This window comes from Lampris incognitus, chromosome 2 (assembly GCF_029633865.1).
Source record: "Lampris incognitus isolate fLamInc1 chromosome 2, fLamInc1.hap2, whole genome shotgun sequence".
In the NCBI taxonomy this organism is placed as follows: Eukaryota; Metazoa; Chordata; class Actinopteri; order Lampriformes; family Lampridae; genus Lampris; species Lampris incognitus.
The window spans coordinates 34,649,803-34,670,672 of NC_079212.1; the positions used below are offsets into that span (position 1 = coordinate 34,649,803).

At 42.3% G+C, this 20,870-nt stretch overlaps 1 protein-coding gene across 1 annotated transcript in view; it reads right to left on the reverse strand.

Moving 5' to 3' along the window:
• Positions 1-7,504: 7,504 nt before the first annotated feature.
• arih2 (ariadne homolog 2 (Drosophila)) overlaps positions 7,505-20,870 on the reverse strand; it is a 35,817-nt gene continuing 22,451 nt past the window's right edge. Inside the window, exons 5-15 of the mRNA XM_056273418.1 lie at positions 20,549-20,690; positions 19,999-20,120; positions 17,299-17,408; positions 16,109-16,226; positions 15,352-15,402; positions 14,478-14,499; positions 13,543-13,694; positions 12,331-12,474; positions 11,437-11,505; positions 11,116-11,232; positions 7,505-9,076 (exon numbers count right to left, since the gene is read on the reverse strand). Of these exons, the coding sequence (XP_056129393.1) occupies positions 9,005-9,076; positions 11,116-11,232; positions 11,437-11,505; positions 12,331-12,474; positions 13,543-13,694; positions 14,478-14,499; positions 15,352-15,402; positions 16,109-16,226; positions 17,299-17,408; positions 19,999-20,120; positions 20,549-20,690 (1,119 nt within the window). The 3' untranslated portion in view covers positions 7,505-9,004. The remainder of the gene's footprint in view (positions 9,077-11,115; positions 11,233-11,436; positions 11,506-12,330; positions 12,475-13,542; positions 13,695-14,477; positions 14,500-15,351; positions 15,403-16,108; positions 16,227-17,298; positions 17,409-19,998; positions 20,121-20,548; positions 20,691-20,870) is intronic.

Consider the following 20,870-nt stretch of genomic DNA (forward strand, 5'->3'; position numbering starts at 1 on the left):
TGAAACTCGATTCCTTTATCTAAATAAAGCTAGAATATATAATAAAACTTCATTATCTAGCAGTGAATTTACAGATTATCCCGTGTCAAGGGCAGTAGACGAAAGAAAAGACAGACGCACGTATCACTATCCGTCCACTCTCTATGCTCGAACTAAAACGGCTACCAAAACGCAACTTACTTGTAAAGTTAAGTTTTTCTACCACTAGGTGGGAGTATTGATCACAGAACTGGGAATAACCTCAGCTTTCTGACACCGGTAGAGCATTAAAGTAACCCCCCCCCCCAGTAATTCGCTGGGGGGGGGGTTGAATGTTGCTGATGTCCAGCTGTTCCTTCCAAGGCCCGAACGAACAGTCATGATGCTGGACAACAACTTAAGTCCCATCCGGCTTCGTGTGTCGTCTTTCAGCAGAGAGATTTGAGAGAAGGCCCTCTCGACGTGTGCGTTTGATATGGGTTATGTGAGCAAGTTCACCGCTCCCCACGTGTTCAAAACAGTGGTTTCCACCGGCATCGGTAAACGCTTCGACTTTAAGCCAAAAGTCCTCACTTGTGTCTTTGTCCGATAACCCGGAGGAAGCGACACCCCGCCACTGCATGTCCAGAATGTCGACTCGAGAAGAGCTGATTGGGGAAGTCTGACACTTTTGACTTATCTGAAGACATGACTGGCTTTGGGCTCAAATATTCAATGTTCCTTAGCATTTCAGTGGACTGCGAAAGTTGCATCTGGTACTGCACAATATTCCCGTGATTGCGGGTTTTTTTTGTTTTTTTTGCAGAGGGTGGCAATTTGCTGACCTCCAGCCTGTTCTGAAAGACTGAGCCCAGGTCCACATCTTCGGGCGAGGTACACCTTGCCGATTTCAAATCTAAAGGTTCTTAGATGATTGTCGCTCATCCGCAAAACACTGGGCTTGACAGCTCTTCGCAGTGTTGATAAATAAAGCCTGTCGAGGTCCCGAAAAACAGCCAGTGTGTCACCTGTATCCAACTGGAAGGTATCCAACTGGAAGCTTTTGTTCACTGCTCTGATTTCTGACAGCACAGGCTTGAGGAAAGAATTCGCTTCGTCGCTAAACAGCTTCTTCGACAGCCGAGCAGCGTAGCAATGCTCTGACGCTGATGCCAAACTGAAATGCAGTTTTAGTGCATCGTGCTGATCCAGAATTCTGTCGACGCAATCTGCAATTACCAGCCAGCGTGTAGAGCTGGGGGGGGGGGGGTTTAAAGGACAGCCACAGTATGCACTCTGGCGCTTCGCAGAATGTGCAAACCAGTTGTACGTCTCTGACTCGATATCGCTGGGTAGACATTACCTGGCTTGTTGGCAACAACGTCAAGCGAATGACACAACGCCAGTAATGAGAGACGACATCAATGAATCACACAACGCAGATGGAAACGTGCGCCAGCAGCCATTCAGTTAAAACCGGAAGAACAACCCAGACTGCAACGCAGGCAGACCGGAAGGGAGGCTTGGTAACTATAGCAACCACAACCAATACTGGCGCAACGCACAAGCGGTAGTTCTGCCTGCCTTTCTTCCAATAAAGTGAATACATAATGGTTTCTGCCACACATTACGTTCACCCCATCTGTTGCAATTCCGGCAAGGTTTTTGATCTGCAACCCAGTTTCTTCCAGGAACCCCGTTATTGCTTCAACGATATTTGATTTGCTGTAGCTTGAGTAAGTTCCACAATGCCGAGTTAAGTACTGCAGCGAATTCGGGGGACAACGCAGCCACAGGAACTGCCGCGGACGGGAAGCGAACCTGTATCGCCCGCACCGCAGGAGACATCGCTAACCGCTAGACTAAAGGGTCAGACCCGCCAGCCAGCGGCCAGCGTGTCTACTAATCCATGCACGTTACAGTACTGACAATATTGTTTTGCTTCTATGACCTGTACTTAACCCACATGCAGCGATTTCCCCCCCACCGATATATCGGTGGATTCGTCCAAGTACAATGAGTATGGAGAAGCAGCCATATCCGTGAAAGCTCCTGTTTGAAATGTGGTGCTAAAACGGAGTTGATCACCGCTGTGCATTTAGTTCGATGCATTTTAAAAGCCCCAAACTCCTGTTGTAAAATCTCTCCCAAGTCTTCCATTGCATTAATCGATGTGTGGCATGCTATATATGTGGCGATTCTTAATTCCCTTCTTTTTTTGCTCATCTTTTATTTCGTTAGCCCTTGGGGGAGCAGCAACAGTGAAGGTTCGCGTGTCCCTGTTGTTAGGTGCACAGCGCTTTGTGCTTACCGGTCTCTGCGTGGGTCTTTAGGTCACTCAGCTGGGCTCCGAGTTGTACACTACAGTATTTGCAGCGGGCTTTGTGTGGTCTCCTGGAACAGACGCAATCCATTGCTTTAACTCGGGGTTGCTTTCCCACTCCTGCCTGTACATTTCTGAATATTTCCCCCCATTTCGACAGTTTAGCTAAGGTTAGCTTGCGAGCAAGAGTAGCCAGACGTTTGCTCCAGCACATTTGCGCGTGGCGCACGTCATCATTTCGTGTCAGAGCCAATCTGGTCCCTCCCTCCCTTCGCATTCTCCCTCGTTTGTTATTGTAGAGAATTCCTGTCAATCATATTGTAACGATCACGGATGAATAGGCTCGGTAGCCCTTGACTAACGAGTCGGACCCTTTAGTCGACTGGTTAACGTTGTCGCTTGCGGAGGGGGAGACACAGGTTCGCGTCCCGGCTGTGGCGACGGTCTCCCGGACTGCCCCCCGAATTCGCTGCAATAGTGTCATGCTGCTGGACCGTCGTGATGATAGCGGGGTCATCGGGTCTCGCTGAACCGTCTAAACTGCCAGGTTCCATCTTGGCCAGAACGTACCGTTATGACAACGGCCGGAGCAGAACCAAAAGAGGCCGTTAAGAGGCAGCGGAATCTTTAGCCGCCGGGAGGACGAATTTATTAACAAAACTAAACAAGGAAAAACACAAGAATAAAAGTGCATTGTGTATGGTGCGTTGTTCGTCCTGTTTGTGGTATGTGTGTCAAAACTATGTGCGATGACCAGCGGGTTGTGTGTCTCTAGGCCATTTGTAAGTATTTACTCTACGTGTGGTGCTGTATGTAAATGGCGAGTCAAATGTATGAAATGTGCGTGCAGGCAAAGGTGTCCGTGATCCACGAGAAGTCCGAGCGTGGTTTTCTGGGGTCCGTAATCCGGGAGAGAGAGCGAGTCCTTTAGAGGTCCAAATCCAAAAGCCGGGAGTTCCAAGTGAGAGGTTAGGGTCCGTGGGAGAGGGCAGAGGTCGAGGGGCTTTTGGGAAAACAGGATTAAACAGGGCACCAGGAGACACGAAGGAAAACTTGGGTTGACAATTTGACTGGAAGGCACGAGTGAACTAGGTAGGCTAGAGTCGCAGGCAACGCTACCGACTGTGGCACGTTCTGGCGACGACACAGTGGGTTGGCTGGGGTCTTGTGGATTGGTGATGAGCTGATCACTCCCAGGTGTGGTGGTTGTAGATTATAGACAGGTGCGTTGTTGTTGACGTGCCTGGTGTTTGAGAGACAGATGATGGCGACGTGCTTCGTGACCTCACGGTGGAGCTAGAGGGCCGAGCAGGGGGTTGAACCACAACAGTAACCCTGCTTAATAACGACTATAAAATCCTAACTCCTGTTTAGGAGAACAGATCGAAAACCGGTATCACACAAATTATCTCAGACACACAATCAGGTTTTATAAAAGGACGCTCAATTCATAACAATATACAACTTGTGCCTGACTTACTGGAGTACAACTATTTGACGGAAGATGAAGGTTTTATCTTGTTCTTGGATTTTTTTTTAAAAACCTTTAACACGACTGAAGACAAGTTTATGTTTAGTACTTTAGAATTGTTTGGATTAGAAGAAAACTTTATAAACTTAGTTAAGCTCATTTATATGGATATTAATAGCACAGTCTTGGCATCCTGCTCATCATATTCTTCATAAATTTTATAATTCCATTATAATTCTGTTGTCCTCTTTCAATGTTGTATTGTGGAAATTGTGTACACACAACATCCATTGCACGTTGTCCGTCTTGGGAGAGAGATCCTACCTCTGTTTCTCTCGCTGAGGTTTCTTCCTATTTTTTCCCCCTGTTAAAATTTTTTTGTTTTATTTTAGGGAATTGTTCCTTATCCAATGCGAGGGTCTAAGGACAGGATATTGTGTTGCTGTAAAGCCCCTTGAGACAAATTTGTAATTTCTGATATTGGGCTATACAAATAAAATTGACTTGACTTGACAAGGTCCGTCTCAAAGACTCTTAATTGACAAAGGAATTAAACAAGGTTGTCCCATCTCTCTGGTTTTTATCGCTACAGCCGAAGTGCTCTCCATTCTTGTGAAAAATTCAGATTTTTCATAAATTGACAGTATTAAGAAAACAGCTGATGACAGCCAACTGGCAGATGATACAACCATATTCATGAAAAAACGGTAATCACAAAAATTCTCAACACAATCGATTTCTTCTCTAAGGTATCTGGTTTAAGATTAAACCTTAAAAGATGTGAATTACTTCCAATTCATAACTCTCCTCTGACAATAATGTATAATATCCCTGTTACATCAACTTTTAAATACTTAGTATACACATTACAAAGGATAACGTACTGGATAACCTCAACATTTGGAATAATCTAGATAAATGTAAATGTTATCTGAATTCGTGGCCCCAAAGAGACGTCTCTATTATTGGCCGAATTTTTCTCACAAAAATGGAGTGCATTTCAAGAGTCATTTACCTAGCTTACTCAATGTCACTCCCCAAAAATGCAATGAAAGCAACAGACCAGGTCAACTTTAATTATATCTGGAAAAGAAAAACACACTATATTAGAGAAGGAATTATGGTTAAAGATTATGAGGAAGGAGGGCTAAAAATCATTGACATTGAATGTATTAATGGTACCATTAAAATAAATTGGCTAAGATCCTTTGTGAAAAATGGAAGCAGCTTATGGTTCCACATCCCAAGCCAAATTTTTATGAAGCTTGGAGGCATCAACCTTCTTCTTAGATGTGATTATGACCTTAAAAAGACTCCGTGTGAAATTATCCACGTTTCATCAACAGATATTACTATATTGAAAAATGATTTACAAGCATAATTTTAGTCCCCATACCACTCCATTGTGGAACTACAGATATGTGGCATTCAGAAATAAATCCTTGTTTTATAAGATTGGCTTGAGAAATGAATATGGTCTGCAATGCACTTAATGGAAAATACAGGAAATGTTATATCTTATGAGAATTTTTGCTCAAATTTTAATTTCTGAAAACAATATGATAGTTATCAAAGCAATTCCACACTCTATAATAGTGATGTCTTATAACTTGTATCAAAGTAATGTAGATCCGCACCTTCCTTAACTTTTGGTGGATGCACATAATCTCATCAGTCTAAAATTGCCCAACACCACGATCCAGAGAGTCTTTGTCAAAGAATTATATCCAATATTCATCAAACAGTAACTCAATCTTACAATATTTCTCCAAAGATGAAGCTGAAAAATTGAGAACAAAATTCGTTTCCAATTGCACCAAAAGTAAAGGCAGTGCACTTTAAAATTCTCAATGGACTATGACCTTCTGGAGAATTTTTAAGACATCGATTTGATTTAGACTGTAACAACTGCTCATTTTGCAATGAAAACACTGAAACAGCAGAATATTTATTTTATGAATGTCAGCTTGCTGGTGCCTTTTGGGAAGATCTAGATTGCTGGTTGTTTCCTAAATCTGACGATTTCTCTGAACTAAAAAAAATGAGAATGTGATTTTTGGGATGCTTGTGAAAGATGAAACATATGATTTGGCAGTTAACACGTTTATTATTCTTGGAAATTCTTTTTACATAAGAACAGATCCCTGAAAATGCAGCCAAACTTTTGCACATTTCATAGGGAACTGACATTTTTTCTCATCCCTGAGGTTAATGGAGAAGAATGCTATTGACTTGTTAGAACTTGAACTTGCAGAGAAACCCTAAGACTCCCCTCCCTTTTGTTTATGTATTTTATTTCTTTGTCTTTTACTTTTATTTACCCCTTTCTTTTGTGTAATGTGTTTATTGTATGTAGAATTTGTTTCAATTTAAAAAAAAAAAAGGAGATTGCTTTGCCATAGCTCAACTTCCGTGTGATGAAAGCATTTGCATGCATCTAATTGACTTGCCTTCAGGGCTTTCTTCCAGAGGCCTTCCGGGCTTGGAAGCAATGCCGGAAAAACCTAAGAAGCATCCAAGAAAAGTTTCTGATGCTCCAGAGAATAAAACTCTCGGTGTTCAGAGGAAAGATTAAAGTAAATAAAAAAGCTATCTACAGCAAGGGCAAACACCGATAACCATTGGTGTAGCGTTTCCTCATTGGAGAGGGCTGAAAGAATAGAAGTAATTACTCTCATTGCCAGAATGCAGCACGGGAATGTCAGACAGAGGCACAAACATCAAAAACACTTGGAAGTGCTGGGGGGGTTGAAAAGTTGTCTACAGCCGCTTTAAATTGAAGCAAATTCCTTGTAATTAGAAATTTTTAATTTTCTTTGGTCTGGTGACATGGTCAATAAAACTGACGCATCAACTACTCCAGCAGATGATTGTTTCTCGGCAAACCACCAAACAACAAATTGTTAAATTTGCAAAATTTATCAGGGTCACATCAGTTTGTTTCATTTTCCTCAAAAAGCCCTTTGTCTTCATCATACCCTGTCAGCCTTCTTAAAAAGCACTAAATTAATGTTACATCAGCCAGGTTCAGATGAGCTCAAAAAAGAAATTTCCCAAATAAAGAAAGTGAGCCAAGTTCTGTCTCTGCAGTCAGTGGGGGGGTTAACATTCTTTTTTTTTGCATGTTCAACATGGATGCAGACAGAAGTATTTGGACACATAACCACATTGGACTGCATGCTTATGGCAGAGTTCAACCAGCAGATTTGTCGTGTTGGCAGTTCAGCAGGTTTACTACAGGAAATGCTGACACTATATTTGCAAAGAGATGTTGAGATTCCATCCAGGACTGAGGTTGAAATTAAGCCATATATTTAGTTTCTCCACCCATATAAAACATCCATGTTATCTGACTCAGTCTGACTCACCGGATATACACTGTTGGTATAAGCCTGCCATTGGCCAACTATTTCAATTGGAATCGGAATCTATGTGTTACCGTTTTCAAAGTCCCCGTCGCTATGTGAAACAACAACCTACAAGCTAGCAACCTACACACGGAAAACGAGCCCTCCCCACCCGCCCGAAACCATTTTGCAAGGGTACCATCGCTGCATCCTGGGCTTAGCACTGCCCAAGATGATTGTGAATGGCTTAAAGAAATAGAGAAGCCAGAGTGGTTTTTCTGCTATACCAGAATGATAATAGGTTGAGGAAAACCTGGTAAAACTACTCTTTAAGCACTATAATGTCTATGTATGTAAGCATGTGTGCCAGAGTGCAAAATGAACACACAAGAGACGGGGTCCGGTTTTAAAAACTCTCATTAACTCTATTTCTGTATTAATGTACAACCGTTGAAAATTACAGCATTTTTTTTTGTTTTTTTAAATGTTCTATCAACAGCCATTTTCCAGAAGAAAAGTGAACATGAGTGGAGAGAAAACGAGAGCAAAAAAGGAGATGGGTGTAAAGTAGAAAGAAAAGAATGAAGTAGGGAAAAGGGGTAAATTAATAGTTAATGTTCGTTTTTCCATTGTGGAGTGTTTGAGAATGAGTGTGTGAATGTTTACATGTTAATGCATGTGTTGTGCGTTGTGCATGCTTACAATGGGTGGTGGCGTAGTGTGCATGAATGGCTAACGATGACACTTGGCTAGGACTTCAATGCGACTTTTTTAACTTCTCATCACACCAGACCATGGCAACTGCCAGGCCTTCATGTTAAACAAAAACAACCACTATATATATATATATATATATATATATATATATATATATATATATATATATATATATATATAAATTCAAAATCCTACAGTCTGGACATAATCTGGCCACAATGCGAATATGAGCATTGTAAAAAGATGGAGAGGAAGACCACAGCAAAAGTGAAGCCAAGCATTTTATATTAGACATATCAGGCATTTCAGCTGACACTTGTGCCCAGAGAAACTTACAACTGAGGCAGTAAAATAAACCCAACTCCTGGGTGGCCTAATTAATGTCCAGCTAAAAAGTCCAAGTGCAAAGAAGGGTCATGGCCTCAGAGTCCAGTAATATTCCCGTAATGACCAATTGATAATGTATGAAACAAGGAAAGATCTAGGTTTTTTCAAGGGCCTCAAGTCAGCCTCTTCCTTCTAACCTCTATCTTTTGTCTCTATTTAATCAAACGTAATTTTACAAAAAAGGAGAAAAAAAATCCTAATTTAATTACCTTTCCTGACAAGTCCCATTCCTTCTACTTTAACAAGAATAGTGTTAGGGCAGTACGACTCATAACACTTTAAATTCCTTAACTAAATATTGCAGGTCCCCCTTTGACCCTCCAGATCTCAGCTTCAGCCAGATCTCTAAATTATATCGCATGAAATAAAAACAGCCAACAAACACAGCCACAGGAGATTCAGAATGGGGGGGGGTGGGTTAAGGTTGCTTGTGATGCAGTCTCTTGAAATGTAATCTTCATCCCCATTAGACCTCAAAAGTCGCCTTGAAATCACAAGTGTGACCGTAGCAAATGTGACCTTCCAAGGCCCAAAGATAAAAACAAGAAGAGGAGCAGGAGGGGAAGAAGAAGGGGGTGGTACAATCATGCCATTCTGTGACCCTGCGGCAAATGAGAGCAAAAGATGGAAAGACAGAAATAGGAAGGGGCTAAAGAGTGAGTGGAGAGAAGGGGAAGAACGGGATTGGTGTCCAGGATTTGTGGACCAAGGGATGACGCTGAAAGGAGATGGAGGGAAGGTAAGAAGAAGAAGAGGAAGAAGGAGGAGCAGATGCTGGTGCGTCGCAGTCTAGGCAGAGCTTCAGGTGTCATGGAAATCCTTCAGCAGCGTGCGTCTTCTCTGCTCAGCAATGTGCATTTGATTCTCCAGATCCTATGAGAGACAGAAAACCTCAACTGCTGCACAAATAAAACATGACACAATTATTGCAACGCCACCTGTGGGAATGGTCCTTATCAACAGAGTTTTACTGACTTGGCTCTAGAAATTATACAAGATTTATAAAGATGTCCTGTGCACATCAAGGGGGAAGAGAATGGCAGTATCGATATTAGCCGTGGGGTTTTTTAGACAACTAAGGAACCTGTAGTATTTCAAATAAAAAAACAAAACAAAACAACCATCAGCCACTGAATGCAAAACAAGACCAAAACATCCCTCTCCTCTAACTATTCCTCTTACAGTTCATCCCACATAGAATCTTTCTTTCTTGTTACTCCTCTGTGCCACTTGCACCTGTCTTGCTGTAGTGTGCGCTGTGTACACAAACTTTGAAAATCGAAACTTTCTCCTCCATTTCCCATTGACGCCCCGCCTCACCCATCACACCTCTGCTTACAGTGCATCCGGAAAGTATTCACACCCCTTCACTTTCCCCACATTTTGTTATGTTACAGCCTTATTACAAAATGGATTAAATTCATTTTTGTTCTCATCAATCTACACACAATACCCCATAATGACAAAGTGAAAAGGTTTTGTAGAAATTTTTGCAAATGTATTAAAAATAAAAAACTGAAATATTGCATGTACATAAGTATTCACACCCTTTGCTATGACACTCAAAATTGAGGTCAGGTTCATCCGGTTTCCACTGATCATCCTTGAGATGTTTCTACATCTTGATTGGAGTCCACCTCTAGTAAAATCAATCGATTGGACATGATTTGGAAAGGCACACACCTGTCTATATAAGGTCCCACTGTTGACAGTGCATGTCAGAGCAGAAACCAAGCCATGAAGTCAAAGGAATTGTCTGTGGACCTCCGAGACAGGATTGTATCGAGGCACAGATCTGGGAAAGGGTACAAAAAAAATTCTACAGCTTTGAAGGTCCCGAAGAGCACAGTGGTCTCCATCATTCGTAAATGGGAGACGTTTGGATCCACCAGGACTCTACCTAGAGCTGGCTGCCCAGTCAAACTGACCAATCGAGGGAGAAGGGCCTTGGTCAGGGAGGTGACCAAGAACCAGATGGTCACTGACAGAGCTCCAGTGTTCCTCTGTGGAGATGGGAGAAACTTCCAGAAGGACAACCATCTCTGCAGCACTCCACCAATCAGGCCTCTATGGTAGAGGGGCCAGACAGAAGCCTCTGCTCAGTAAAAGGCACATGACAGCCTGCTTGGAGTTTGCCAGAAAGCACCTAAAGGACTCTCAGACCATGAGAAACAAGATTCTCTGGTCTGATAAAACCAAGACTGAACTCTTTGGCCTGAATGCCAAGCATTACGTCTGGAGGAAACTAGGCACCTCTCATCACCTTGCTAATACCATCCCTACAGTGAAGCATGGTGGTGGCAGCAGCATCATGATGTGGGGATTTTCTTCAGCGGCAGGAACTGGGGGACTAGTCAGGATCGAGGGAAAGATGAATGGAGCGAAGTACAGAGAGATCCTTGATGAAAACCTGCTCCAGAGCGCTCAGGACCAAAGACTGGGGCGAAGGTTTACCTTTGAACACGACAACGATGCTAAGCACACAGCCAAGACAATGAAGGAGTGTCTTTGGGACAAGTCTGTGAATGTCCTTGAGTGGCCCAGCCAGAGCCCAGACTTGAATCCCATTGAACATCTCTGGAAAGATCTGAAAATAGCTGTGCAGCGACGCTCCCCATCTAACCTTACAGAGCTCGAGAGGATCTGCAGAGAAGAATGGGACAAATACCCCAAATATAGGTGTGCCAAGCTTGTAGCTTCACACCCAAGAAGACTTGAGGCTGTAATCGCTGCCAAGGGTGCCTCAAGCAAATACTGAGTAAAGGGTGTGAATACTTATGTACATGCAATATTTCAGTTTTTTATTTTTAATAAATTTGCAAAAATTCACAACCCCAACTCCTCTTCTGTATCTGCCCCTGTTCAATCTCTCACTTCTTGTCCTCCCTTTCCTCATTAGAGGTCTCCCTTACCCCTCTGTCATTGGCGCTGAGCTCCCCCTCTCCTCCTCTCTCGTAGCTGTCGGCTCGCTCCACCTTCCAGGACAGGTTCTCTATCTCTGCCTCCAGTTGGGCCTGCTGGTATTCAAACTGAGGAAGGAGAGAATCAGAGAAAGACAGACAGAGCGTGAGAAAGGAGATGAGAGAGGGGAGTCTTATCAAATAATTTACACAAGGAAGACAGAGTGATCTTTGATAAGCTCATTTAGCTCATTTTTCCATCGCTTTATTCACAGTAAGCTTAACACAATGAGCAGATGACCGGCAGGCAGAGATGACTGGGTGCATACTCACCAGTTTCTTGCGAGGACCAGACTCCATATAGTAGGCGTAGGGGTAGGTATACTGCAGCGTGTAGCGACACTAGAGAACCACAGAGATAACATACACATACTCAGACCTTCTACTCTGACATGGCGTTTTACAAAGGAGATTGTGCATATTTTTAATTTAGACCTTAAAGTTTACAGACAAGACAGACTCCTAAAAATAAACCCTGTCTGACCTACTTGGACCATTTTCATGAACCTATCCCAGGTCTTGGTCTGATGATAGAGCTGTATCAGATTTTTATTGAGGAATATATTTAGACCTTGGAAGCATGACAAGGTAACATTGACACACCCAAACAGACTTTGGAACACATTACTAGCAAATATTCTGGGGGAAATAAAAAAAAAAAAAAAAAAAGACAGCACAAAATTTCTCATTGAAAAAGAGTTATCTTTTTTAATTTCCAGCTGAACTAGGGACTAGAAAAACAAGAAAAGCAGAAATGTGAGACATGGGTCATGTGACGTACCCTGTCCCAAAAACCATTTCCAGGCAAAAGCAGATACTACAAGAACTAGTTTGTGTTGACCTGACAGAACAAGTTTTCAGACAATGCTTGTTGGCACTCCATTTCTCACCCTGACTCCATCCTCTGCCCCCCTCCCCATCCCTCTCTTCCTGTAAGCATTGCTCTTTACGTCTCTCTTCTTTTTTGAGGTCTCTCCATCTCTCGCTGTCTTCTTAGCTCTCTCTCGCTTCCTAACTCTCTTCCTTTTGTGGTTTCTGTCTCTTACTTTAGATGGGTCTTTCCATCATCTCTCTATCTCTCTCTCTCACCCCCTCTTCTTTAAGCGGTCTCTAGCTAAACTTCTCTCTCTCTCTCTCACCACCCCGTCCTCTCAGTTTCATTTGTACCTTTGCCAGCAGCTTGGCAGCATTTTGCAGGTACTGCCAGTCGATCCAAGTGCCCAGGTTGTTCATGACTCTCTCCTGAATCTTCTCCTGGATCCTCTGGTACGTCTGAGCCTCCAGCTGCAGGGACTTGTTATGGTTCTCCCACTGGGGTTGGGGAGTATGGTGGGGTGGGGTAGGGGTTTGAAACACACACAAAGAATCCATGAGAATTAAGATGTGTAACAGAGCTGGGCATGGTGGCCTAGTAGTTAGCACTGTTGCCTCATAGCAAGAAGGTCCTGGGTTCGAACCCCAGGCGGTCCTAGGTTCTTTCTGTGTGGAGTCTGCATGTTCTCCCCGTGTCTGCATGGGTTTCCTCCCACCATCAAAAAGACATTCATGTTAGGGTTAATACTCTTCCTGCCTGTGCCCCTGGCCAAGGCAATAGGAAAAGAACTGGAGTTGGCCTTCAGGTGTTACAGCTGCCCACTGCTCCTATACAATAGGATGGGTTAAATGCAGAAAACAAATTTCATGGTCACCGAACAACTGTACAATGACAAAATAAAGTGGCTATGGATATGGGACTAAATACTGTGTGGGATTTTAGTTATTGTAATATGGTGATATATCACAAATGTTGTTATTCAATGGTCTTAAAGGCTGTGTTACAGTAAAATGATTAAATTTTCTGAACTTACTCAACTGTTTGAGCTGAGAGTAATAAACTATGAATGCCTCTACCTGCTTGGACATCATATCCACATTAATAATGATCTTTACTCAAAATTTTCTTCTGTGGAAATATGAAAAAAAAGTCATCCCCAAAAAATAGTCACAATGTCTATCGAGGTACTCAGCCAAAAATGACATATTTGAATTTGTCAATACATTATCGCCCAGCCCTATGGTACATGTATGTCTGGGTTTGATCTATTTTGACTCATTTTATATCTTTTTTTAAGTCTGGTTTAGTCACTAGCGGGGAAGACCAAAATGTAAGAGAAGAGAATCTGTACATATGTAGTAGTGTGTGTTTAGATACGACTCAGTATAGTTCTGTTACTGGTGTGAAAACAGAAAATATAAAATGAGGGAAAATAGAGAATGCGATAGAGAGCAAAAGAGAGAAAATACAAGCCACCAAGTAAAAAAACAAATTACTTAATCAAAACCAAAATGAACACCCCATCTATGTGTACATACGTACACTTGTGTGTGCTTTGTACTCACCCTCTCGAAGTAGAAGAGGTATTTCTTGAGGGCCTCTCTGGCCTGAGCCTGCTGGCTCTGGTTGACTATGTCTGGATTCTCTTTGTAGCGACTGCACTCGTAGTACTCACTGCCATGAGTCTTCCAGTCGCCTAGACACATCCAACAGAAGTCTGGGAGGAGACACGGAGAAAAGGAAATTCAGTCATATGTTCACGAACTGCAGTTTGCTTATTCACAGCTATTACTGCAAACATCCTGAAGAGACAACGGCAACAAGGTTACAGGGATACATCCCAGAGCAGTATTTTTGGAGCCCTGTGACTGATCTCTGTGCTACACACATCCACTGGAAAATTGAAGCAGAAGAACTGGGGATTACATTCAAGTTAGCCGCCATTATTTTAAAAACTTTGAACATCACTTGTCATGAAAACTACACACATCCATTAGCGGTGGATGAACAATTCGTCATTCCTAGATATTCTTGGTGACTCTCGCTTTCCTTCTTTGTTACTTGTGGATTTATTCTGTTTTCTTTTGTGCGTGAGTTTCCTTGTTCGTTCAAACATAACCACTGGACAATAGAATCTGTGATGGCAGATGCTTGAAATTTGAAGGTGTGTCAAGTGAACACCCGGCAGAAGAGTGCTGACACATTGGCACATTTAGCTTCGATGTATCAGACAGACACGACAGGCATGAGAATATCACCCAGTGCTGCTAACTTTGAGTTTGTCTGTTTCTGTGTATGTTTGCAGTCATGAAATCAGGTTGGCTGATTAAAAAATGCACAAGTGCACAAGTCTGCAAAATTAGTGCACAAGTCTGCAAAATTATGAGCAGCTAACCCTGGGTAATTCTATTCCCATTGAACTATACAGGACGGCAGGTGTAGAGCTGTATGATATTATACAGCACTGCAGGTGTAGAACTGTATGATATTTGTGACTTACCATGTTTGCATTTGGAGCATTGCTGAAACACACACACACACACACACACACACACACACACACACACACACACACACACACACACACACACACACAAAATAAAGTAAAATTAGTAAACCTGAAACTTGGAGCAGTCGCAAATCGGCATGCACAAAAACAGAAGTAAAACATGAAGTGTTTAAAGCATCCCATCTTGCTAGTGACTACTCCAGCCTAACTCAATCGCGTCATTAAAAAAAAAGAAAGAAAAAAAAAACAAGAAAGAACAGCACTCTGGTTCATTTCTGCCAAGATGTAATCTTTTTTTTGGGGGGGGGGGGATTTCCCCCCGCCCTTTTTCTTCCCAATTGTATCCAGCCAATTACCCTATTTTCTGAGCTGTTCCAGTCGCTGCTCCACCTGCTCTGCCGATCCGGGGAGGGCTGCAGACTACCACATGCCTCCTCCAATACATGTGGAGTCGCCAGCCGCTTCTTTTCACCTGACAGTGAGGAGTTTTGCCAGGGGGACGTAGCGCAAGGGAGGATCACGCTATTCCCCCCAGTTCCCCCTCCACCCTGAACAGGTGCCCCAACCAACCAGAGGAGGCACTAGTGCAACGACCAGGACACATACCCACATCCGGCTTCCCACCCGCAGACATGGCCAATTGTGTCTGTAGGGACACCCGACCAAGCCGGAGGTAACACGGAGACTCGAACTGGCGATCCCTGTGTTGGTAGGCAATGCAATAGACTGCTACGGTACCTGGATGCCTGCCTAGATGTAATCTTGAGATGTGTTTTAACTATCTAAGGTTCTGTGAGCTGAAAGCACGCATTTCAGCCGTCCTCTGTGCTGCTGTGTGATTTTACCCTCCACCTGTGAGACTCACCATATGGTTGCAGCCTCCATTCTTCTCGATGCAGATATTGCACTTAGGACACTGGGGACAGGGAACACACGCATGTCAGGAATCATTGAAAAAAAAACAACTAAATCTACCTGTGTGATGAGGAGCACATGTCTGTGCATCTATGTGAAAATGACAGTGTTTTCACATACTAGTTATCAGGGCTATGACACAGCCCACCTGCATAGTGTGCATGTAAAATGTGTGTGTGTGTGTGTGTGTGTGTGTGTGTGTTTGTGTGTGAGAAAGCGCTACAGAAATACAAAAGACAAGTTTGTTTGGTGTGTCTATGTTGATTTGCTAAAAAAAAAGTGTGTGTGTCTATTTTAGAGGAAAGTCAAGTCATTTTTATTTGTATAGCCCAATATCACAAATTACAAATTTGCCTAAAGGGGCTTTACAGCAACACAACATCCTGTCCTTAGACGCTCATATAGGGTAAGGAACAACTCCCTAAAAAGAAACCTTTAACAGGGAGAAAAAATAGGGAGAAACCTCAGGGAGAGCAACAGAGGAGGGCTCTCTCTCCCAAGACAGACAACATGCAATGGATGTTGTGTTTACACAATACAACATTGAAAGAGGGTAACAGAATTATAATGGAATTATATATAAAATATATGAAGAATACGAAAGTGATGAACTTCCTGTTTTTCCAGATATAAGAGTTACATCTGTGTGTGTGTGTGTGTGTGTGTGTGTGTGTGTGTGTGTGTGTGTATACACATGTGCATCATACATCTTTAGTGTGTGCACTGATGTAGTTGGCCGTCTCAGAGTCATCTGCACATTTGGTCAGCCATTTCCTGATCGTTCCACAGTCGGTAGGTGCGTGGTACATCTGACGGCATTTGAAACTAGAAAGGAGGGAATGGGAGTTCAGACACAGGTGGGGGGTGGGTAGATAGACAAATGGTGGGGAGGATATGGAGTGTTGGAGAAATAAGTGTGGAGAGAGAGTGAGGGACAAAGCGCAGAGAAAAGGATGGAGAGATGGATTGAGAGAGTGGGTAGTGTGGAGAATGGGTGGAAGATAGCAAAAGTGAGATAGCGTTCATTCATTTAGTGAACATGTAATTCCATGGCAGTATGGGACAACCTAAGACATTTTACTTTCAAGGCATTTTACTGGACTGCAGAATGTCTATTTAAATTGGCGGTGTTTGAACAGTCTGTCATAAAACACTAGTTCATTTTATTACAAGCTCCAAAAAAGCAAATTTTCTATTCACAAGCCGAAGTACCACAAAAAAAACATCCACAGATGCATATTGATTTCAATAATCTTAAACTGAATTGTTGCATTCAAAAGTTGACGTGAAATCGTGTTATTTAACTTGTATTTTATATGTTGAATTTTTTAGATTAAAATTGAAGTTATCCTTTCATTAAACTTTCAATTTAACGTTAAGTTATAGAGTCAAACTAAATACTCTCACATTCAGACCTTCATATTTAATTTTACTTATCTGTAACTAATATCCAGGGACTTGGGACAAACGATAAGCAAATGTTAAGTTTGAATAAAGAAATAAATGAATAAGTCCGACACTAACTTCTCCTTTCCATCACAGCTATAGAAAGTAATTTTTCGGCTTGCATAAAACTAATGCGCACAGCACAATCCACAAAAAATCCATTCTTAAACACACTAATTCAGTTTCAGTCATACAAATTCAGATTGTTGCAGTTCAAATTTATTTTCTGATGGATTTTGAACTAGCACAGAATAAATGACTTGCTTAAAGCCCAAGCTCATTGGCTCAAAGACCCTTTGCTTTTGCTGAACATCGACTTTACTCCAAGGCAAAATGCTCAAGGGACTGTGTGCAGTTGCCTGTGAAACCAATGTCTGTTCATGCATGCATGTGTGTGTGTCCTCTGCATATCTGCATGCTGTCCAAGTGTGTGTTTGCCTGTGTCTCCTACCAGAAGACTTCACTGCAGCGGCTACACTGCACCCTGCGTGCCCTGGGCACCTGCACTTGGATGACTATGGGACAGTCAGCACCCGGGCACAACTGCAACTGGAAGTGACTCTAAGAGAGGACATGGGGGGGGGGGGCAAAGAGGGGGTAATTAGAATAGATTTATCAAAAGATGGAATCGAGGTGGGAGAGACAAGAAACATTGCTGCGAATTAAAATGTAGACCATTTGGAAAAAAAGAAAAAAAAGAAAGGAAAAAAAAAGACAGTTGAAGCTGCACTAATTTTCCAAATAAGATGAAGGCTTTTATCTGGGCAATGAAACCTGCTAAGCCCGAAGAGAAGGCCCGCAAACTCAAACTTAAGGAATGCGAGAAAAAAAGGGTAAAAGTCATTGAAACTAGCTTTTCTACGATTGAGAGAGAGAGAGACAAAGAGGGACGAGGGACGACTTATGGTTTGACTTATAGATTGACGAATGGCTGGCAGGCAGCCAAACTATCTCCTCCAGGAAACGACTGCACCTGGAAGTTAAAACCATCTTGATATCCATTAGCTCACACAGAAGGCTAACAGGAAGCCATGGAGAAACACTGATGATTTTCTAGATGGGAGATTAGATTACACTGATGAATCAGACAGGATATATCGACGGAGAGAAAGACATAGACTGAGAAAAGGATCGAGATGGTTGCAAATCTAAAAATAATAAGTGACACAAAATCATCTCATTTGAATAAAAACATACACACTGTCCCTCTCTTACTTTCTCGTTCTCCCTCTACTAATGTGCTATATATATAAAATCCAGTGAGTCAAGTAAATTCTTTATGAGACAGTACAAGCCTGTTTCATGCCATAAGCAATCATAAACTGGCATGAAACAGGCTTGTACTTATATATACGTATGTTTAAGTTATATATATATACACTACCGTTCAAAAGTTTGGGATCACCCAAACAATTTTGTGTTTTCCATGAAAAGTCACACTTATTCACCACCATATGTTGTGAAATGAATAGAAAATAGAGTCAAGACATTGACAAGGTTAGAAATAATGATTTGTATTTGAAATAAGATTTTTTTTACATCAAACTTTGCTTTCGTCAAAGAATCCTCCATTTGCAGCAATTACAGCATTGCAGACCTTTGGCATTCTAGCTGTTAATTTGTTGAGGTAATCTGGAGAAATTGCACCCCACGCTTCCAGAAGCAGCTCCCACAAGTTGGATTGGTTGGATGGGCACTTCTTTGAGCAGATTGAGTTTCTGGAGCATCACATTTGTGGGGTCAATTAAACGCTCAAAATGGCCAGAAAAAGAGAACTTTCATCTGAAACTCGACAGTCTATTCTTGTTCTTAGAAATGAAGGCTATTCCATGCGAGAAATTGCTAAGAAATTGAAGATCTCCTACACCGGTGTGTACTACTCCCTTCAGAGGACAGCACAAACAGGCTCTAACAGGTACTATTTAATGAAGATGCCAGTTGGGGACCTGTGAGGCGTCTATTTCTCAAACTAGAGACTCTAATGTACTTATCTTCTTGCTCAGTTGTGCAACGCGGCCTCCCACTTCTTTTTCTACTCTGGTTAGAGCCTGTTTGTGCTGTCCTCTGAAGGGAGTAGTACACACCGATGTAGGAAATCTTCAATTTCTTAGCAATTTCTCGCATGGAATAGCCTTCATTTCTAAGAACAAGAATAGACTGTCGAGTTTCAGATGAAAGTTCTCTTTTTTCTGGCCATTTTGAGCGTTTAATTGACCCCACAAATGTGATGCTCCAGAAACTCAATCTGCTCAAAGAAGTGCCCATCCAACCAATCCAACTTGTGGGAGCTGCTTCTGGAAGCGTGGGGTGCAATTTCTCCAGATTACCTCAACAAATTAACAGCTAGAATGCCAAAGGTCTGCAATGCTGTAATTGCTGCAAATGGAGGATTCTTTGACGAAAGCAAAGTTTGATGTAAAAAAAATCTTATTTCAAATACAAATCATTATTTCTAACCTTGTCAATGTCTTGACTCTATTTTCTATTCATTTCACAACATATGGTGGTGAATAAGTGTGACTTTTCATGGAAAACACAAAATTGTTTGGGTGATCCCAAACTTTTGAACGGTAGTGTATATATATATATATATAAATATATATATATATATATTATATAACTTTGTTAAAAGAAACACTCAACAGTAGGGAAAGTGCTCAACAAATAAGGAGCAAAATAATCCAGTGAGTCAAGTAAATTCTTTATGAGACAGTACAAGCCTGTTTCATGCCATAAGCAATCCTCAGCTGTCAATAAAGCTACACAGGAAAGAACATACAGAGTCTGGAGAGAGCACTTTGATGCATGTACACACACAAATGCCACAGTCTGCAGGTAGGAAGTGTACCTATGCACACTCACAAACCCTGTGTAGTGAATGAAGTGTACATACATGTGTGGCAGCACACACCACACACACACACACACACACAGGGTCCTACCTCAGGCTTGTCTTTTAGAAAGTTGTCAATGTGCACATGTACACAGCCCGACCTTGATGTAGTCCCTGAGGGTGTGGTGCATACATATACATGGGCACACTTGCAAACTACCCCCCCACCACACACACACACATACACGCACACACAACCTAGTCCTTAGTGTTGTGAATGGAAGCATAGTGGACACTCATACACACACAGGGTGCTACCTCGACATAGTCTCTGAAGAGGTAGCGTCTGTATTTGTCCTTAAGTTCCTCTCCTGGTAGAAGTGGCAGGACAAAGTCCTCCGGCATCTGCAGGGAACAATCCTGAGCCATACAGGATATACCTGAAAAAACACACACCACTGAAATCAGTCCTGAGCTATACACCATACACCTTAACACACATACATTCTTATACATACACACGTATAAAAAAAATCCTACCCTACAAGTTAGATCATAAATCAGTCTTGGGCAAGACATCATATGCCCAGACACATCCGCGCACAGACTAATATTACTTCCTGAGCTATACAAGATATCACTGAAGACATACACACACACACACACACTTCTAAGGAATCTCGGGGAGTATACTTGCCCAGAAATGTTTACATAAGTAGGGAGTCATCAAGTGCTACTAATAAAACACTCCTACCTTCACAATCACAGTTCACTGCTGAATTAATGTTAACACCCCCTCCCCCCACCACGCACACACACACACACACACACACACACACACACACACACACACACACCAGACACTCACCCACTCCCATGCCATCTTTGACAAGTACAGTGCAATGCTGCTCCCAGCATGCTTTGCAGAAGGAGTGCTGGCAGGGCAGAGCCAGCAAGGCGTCCCTCCTCACGACTTGTAAACACACCCCACATTGGAGGGACTGGGGGGCCTGAACAACCAACACATACAAAATTATGAATGCTCTGATAGACAAACCACATTGGGAGGATCAGTGAGGGCCTAACACATATGAACATAATCAGAATCATGTGTATTGGCCATGTAGGTTTGCACTACATGGAATTTGACTCTTGTTTCGTGGCTCCTCAGTGTACTTAATATAGAATAA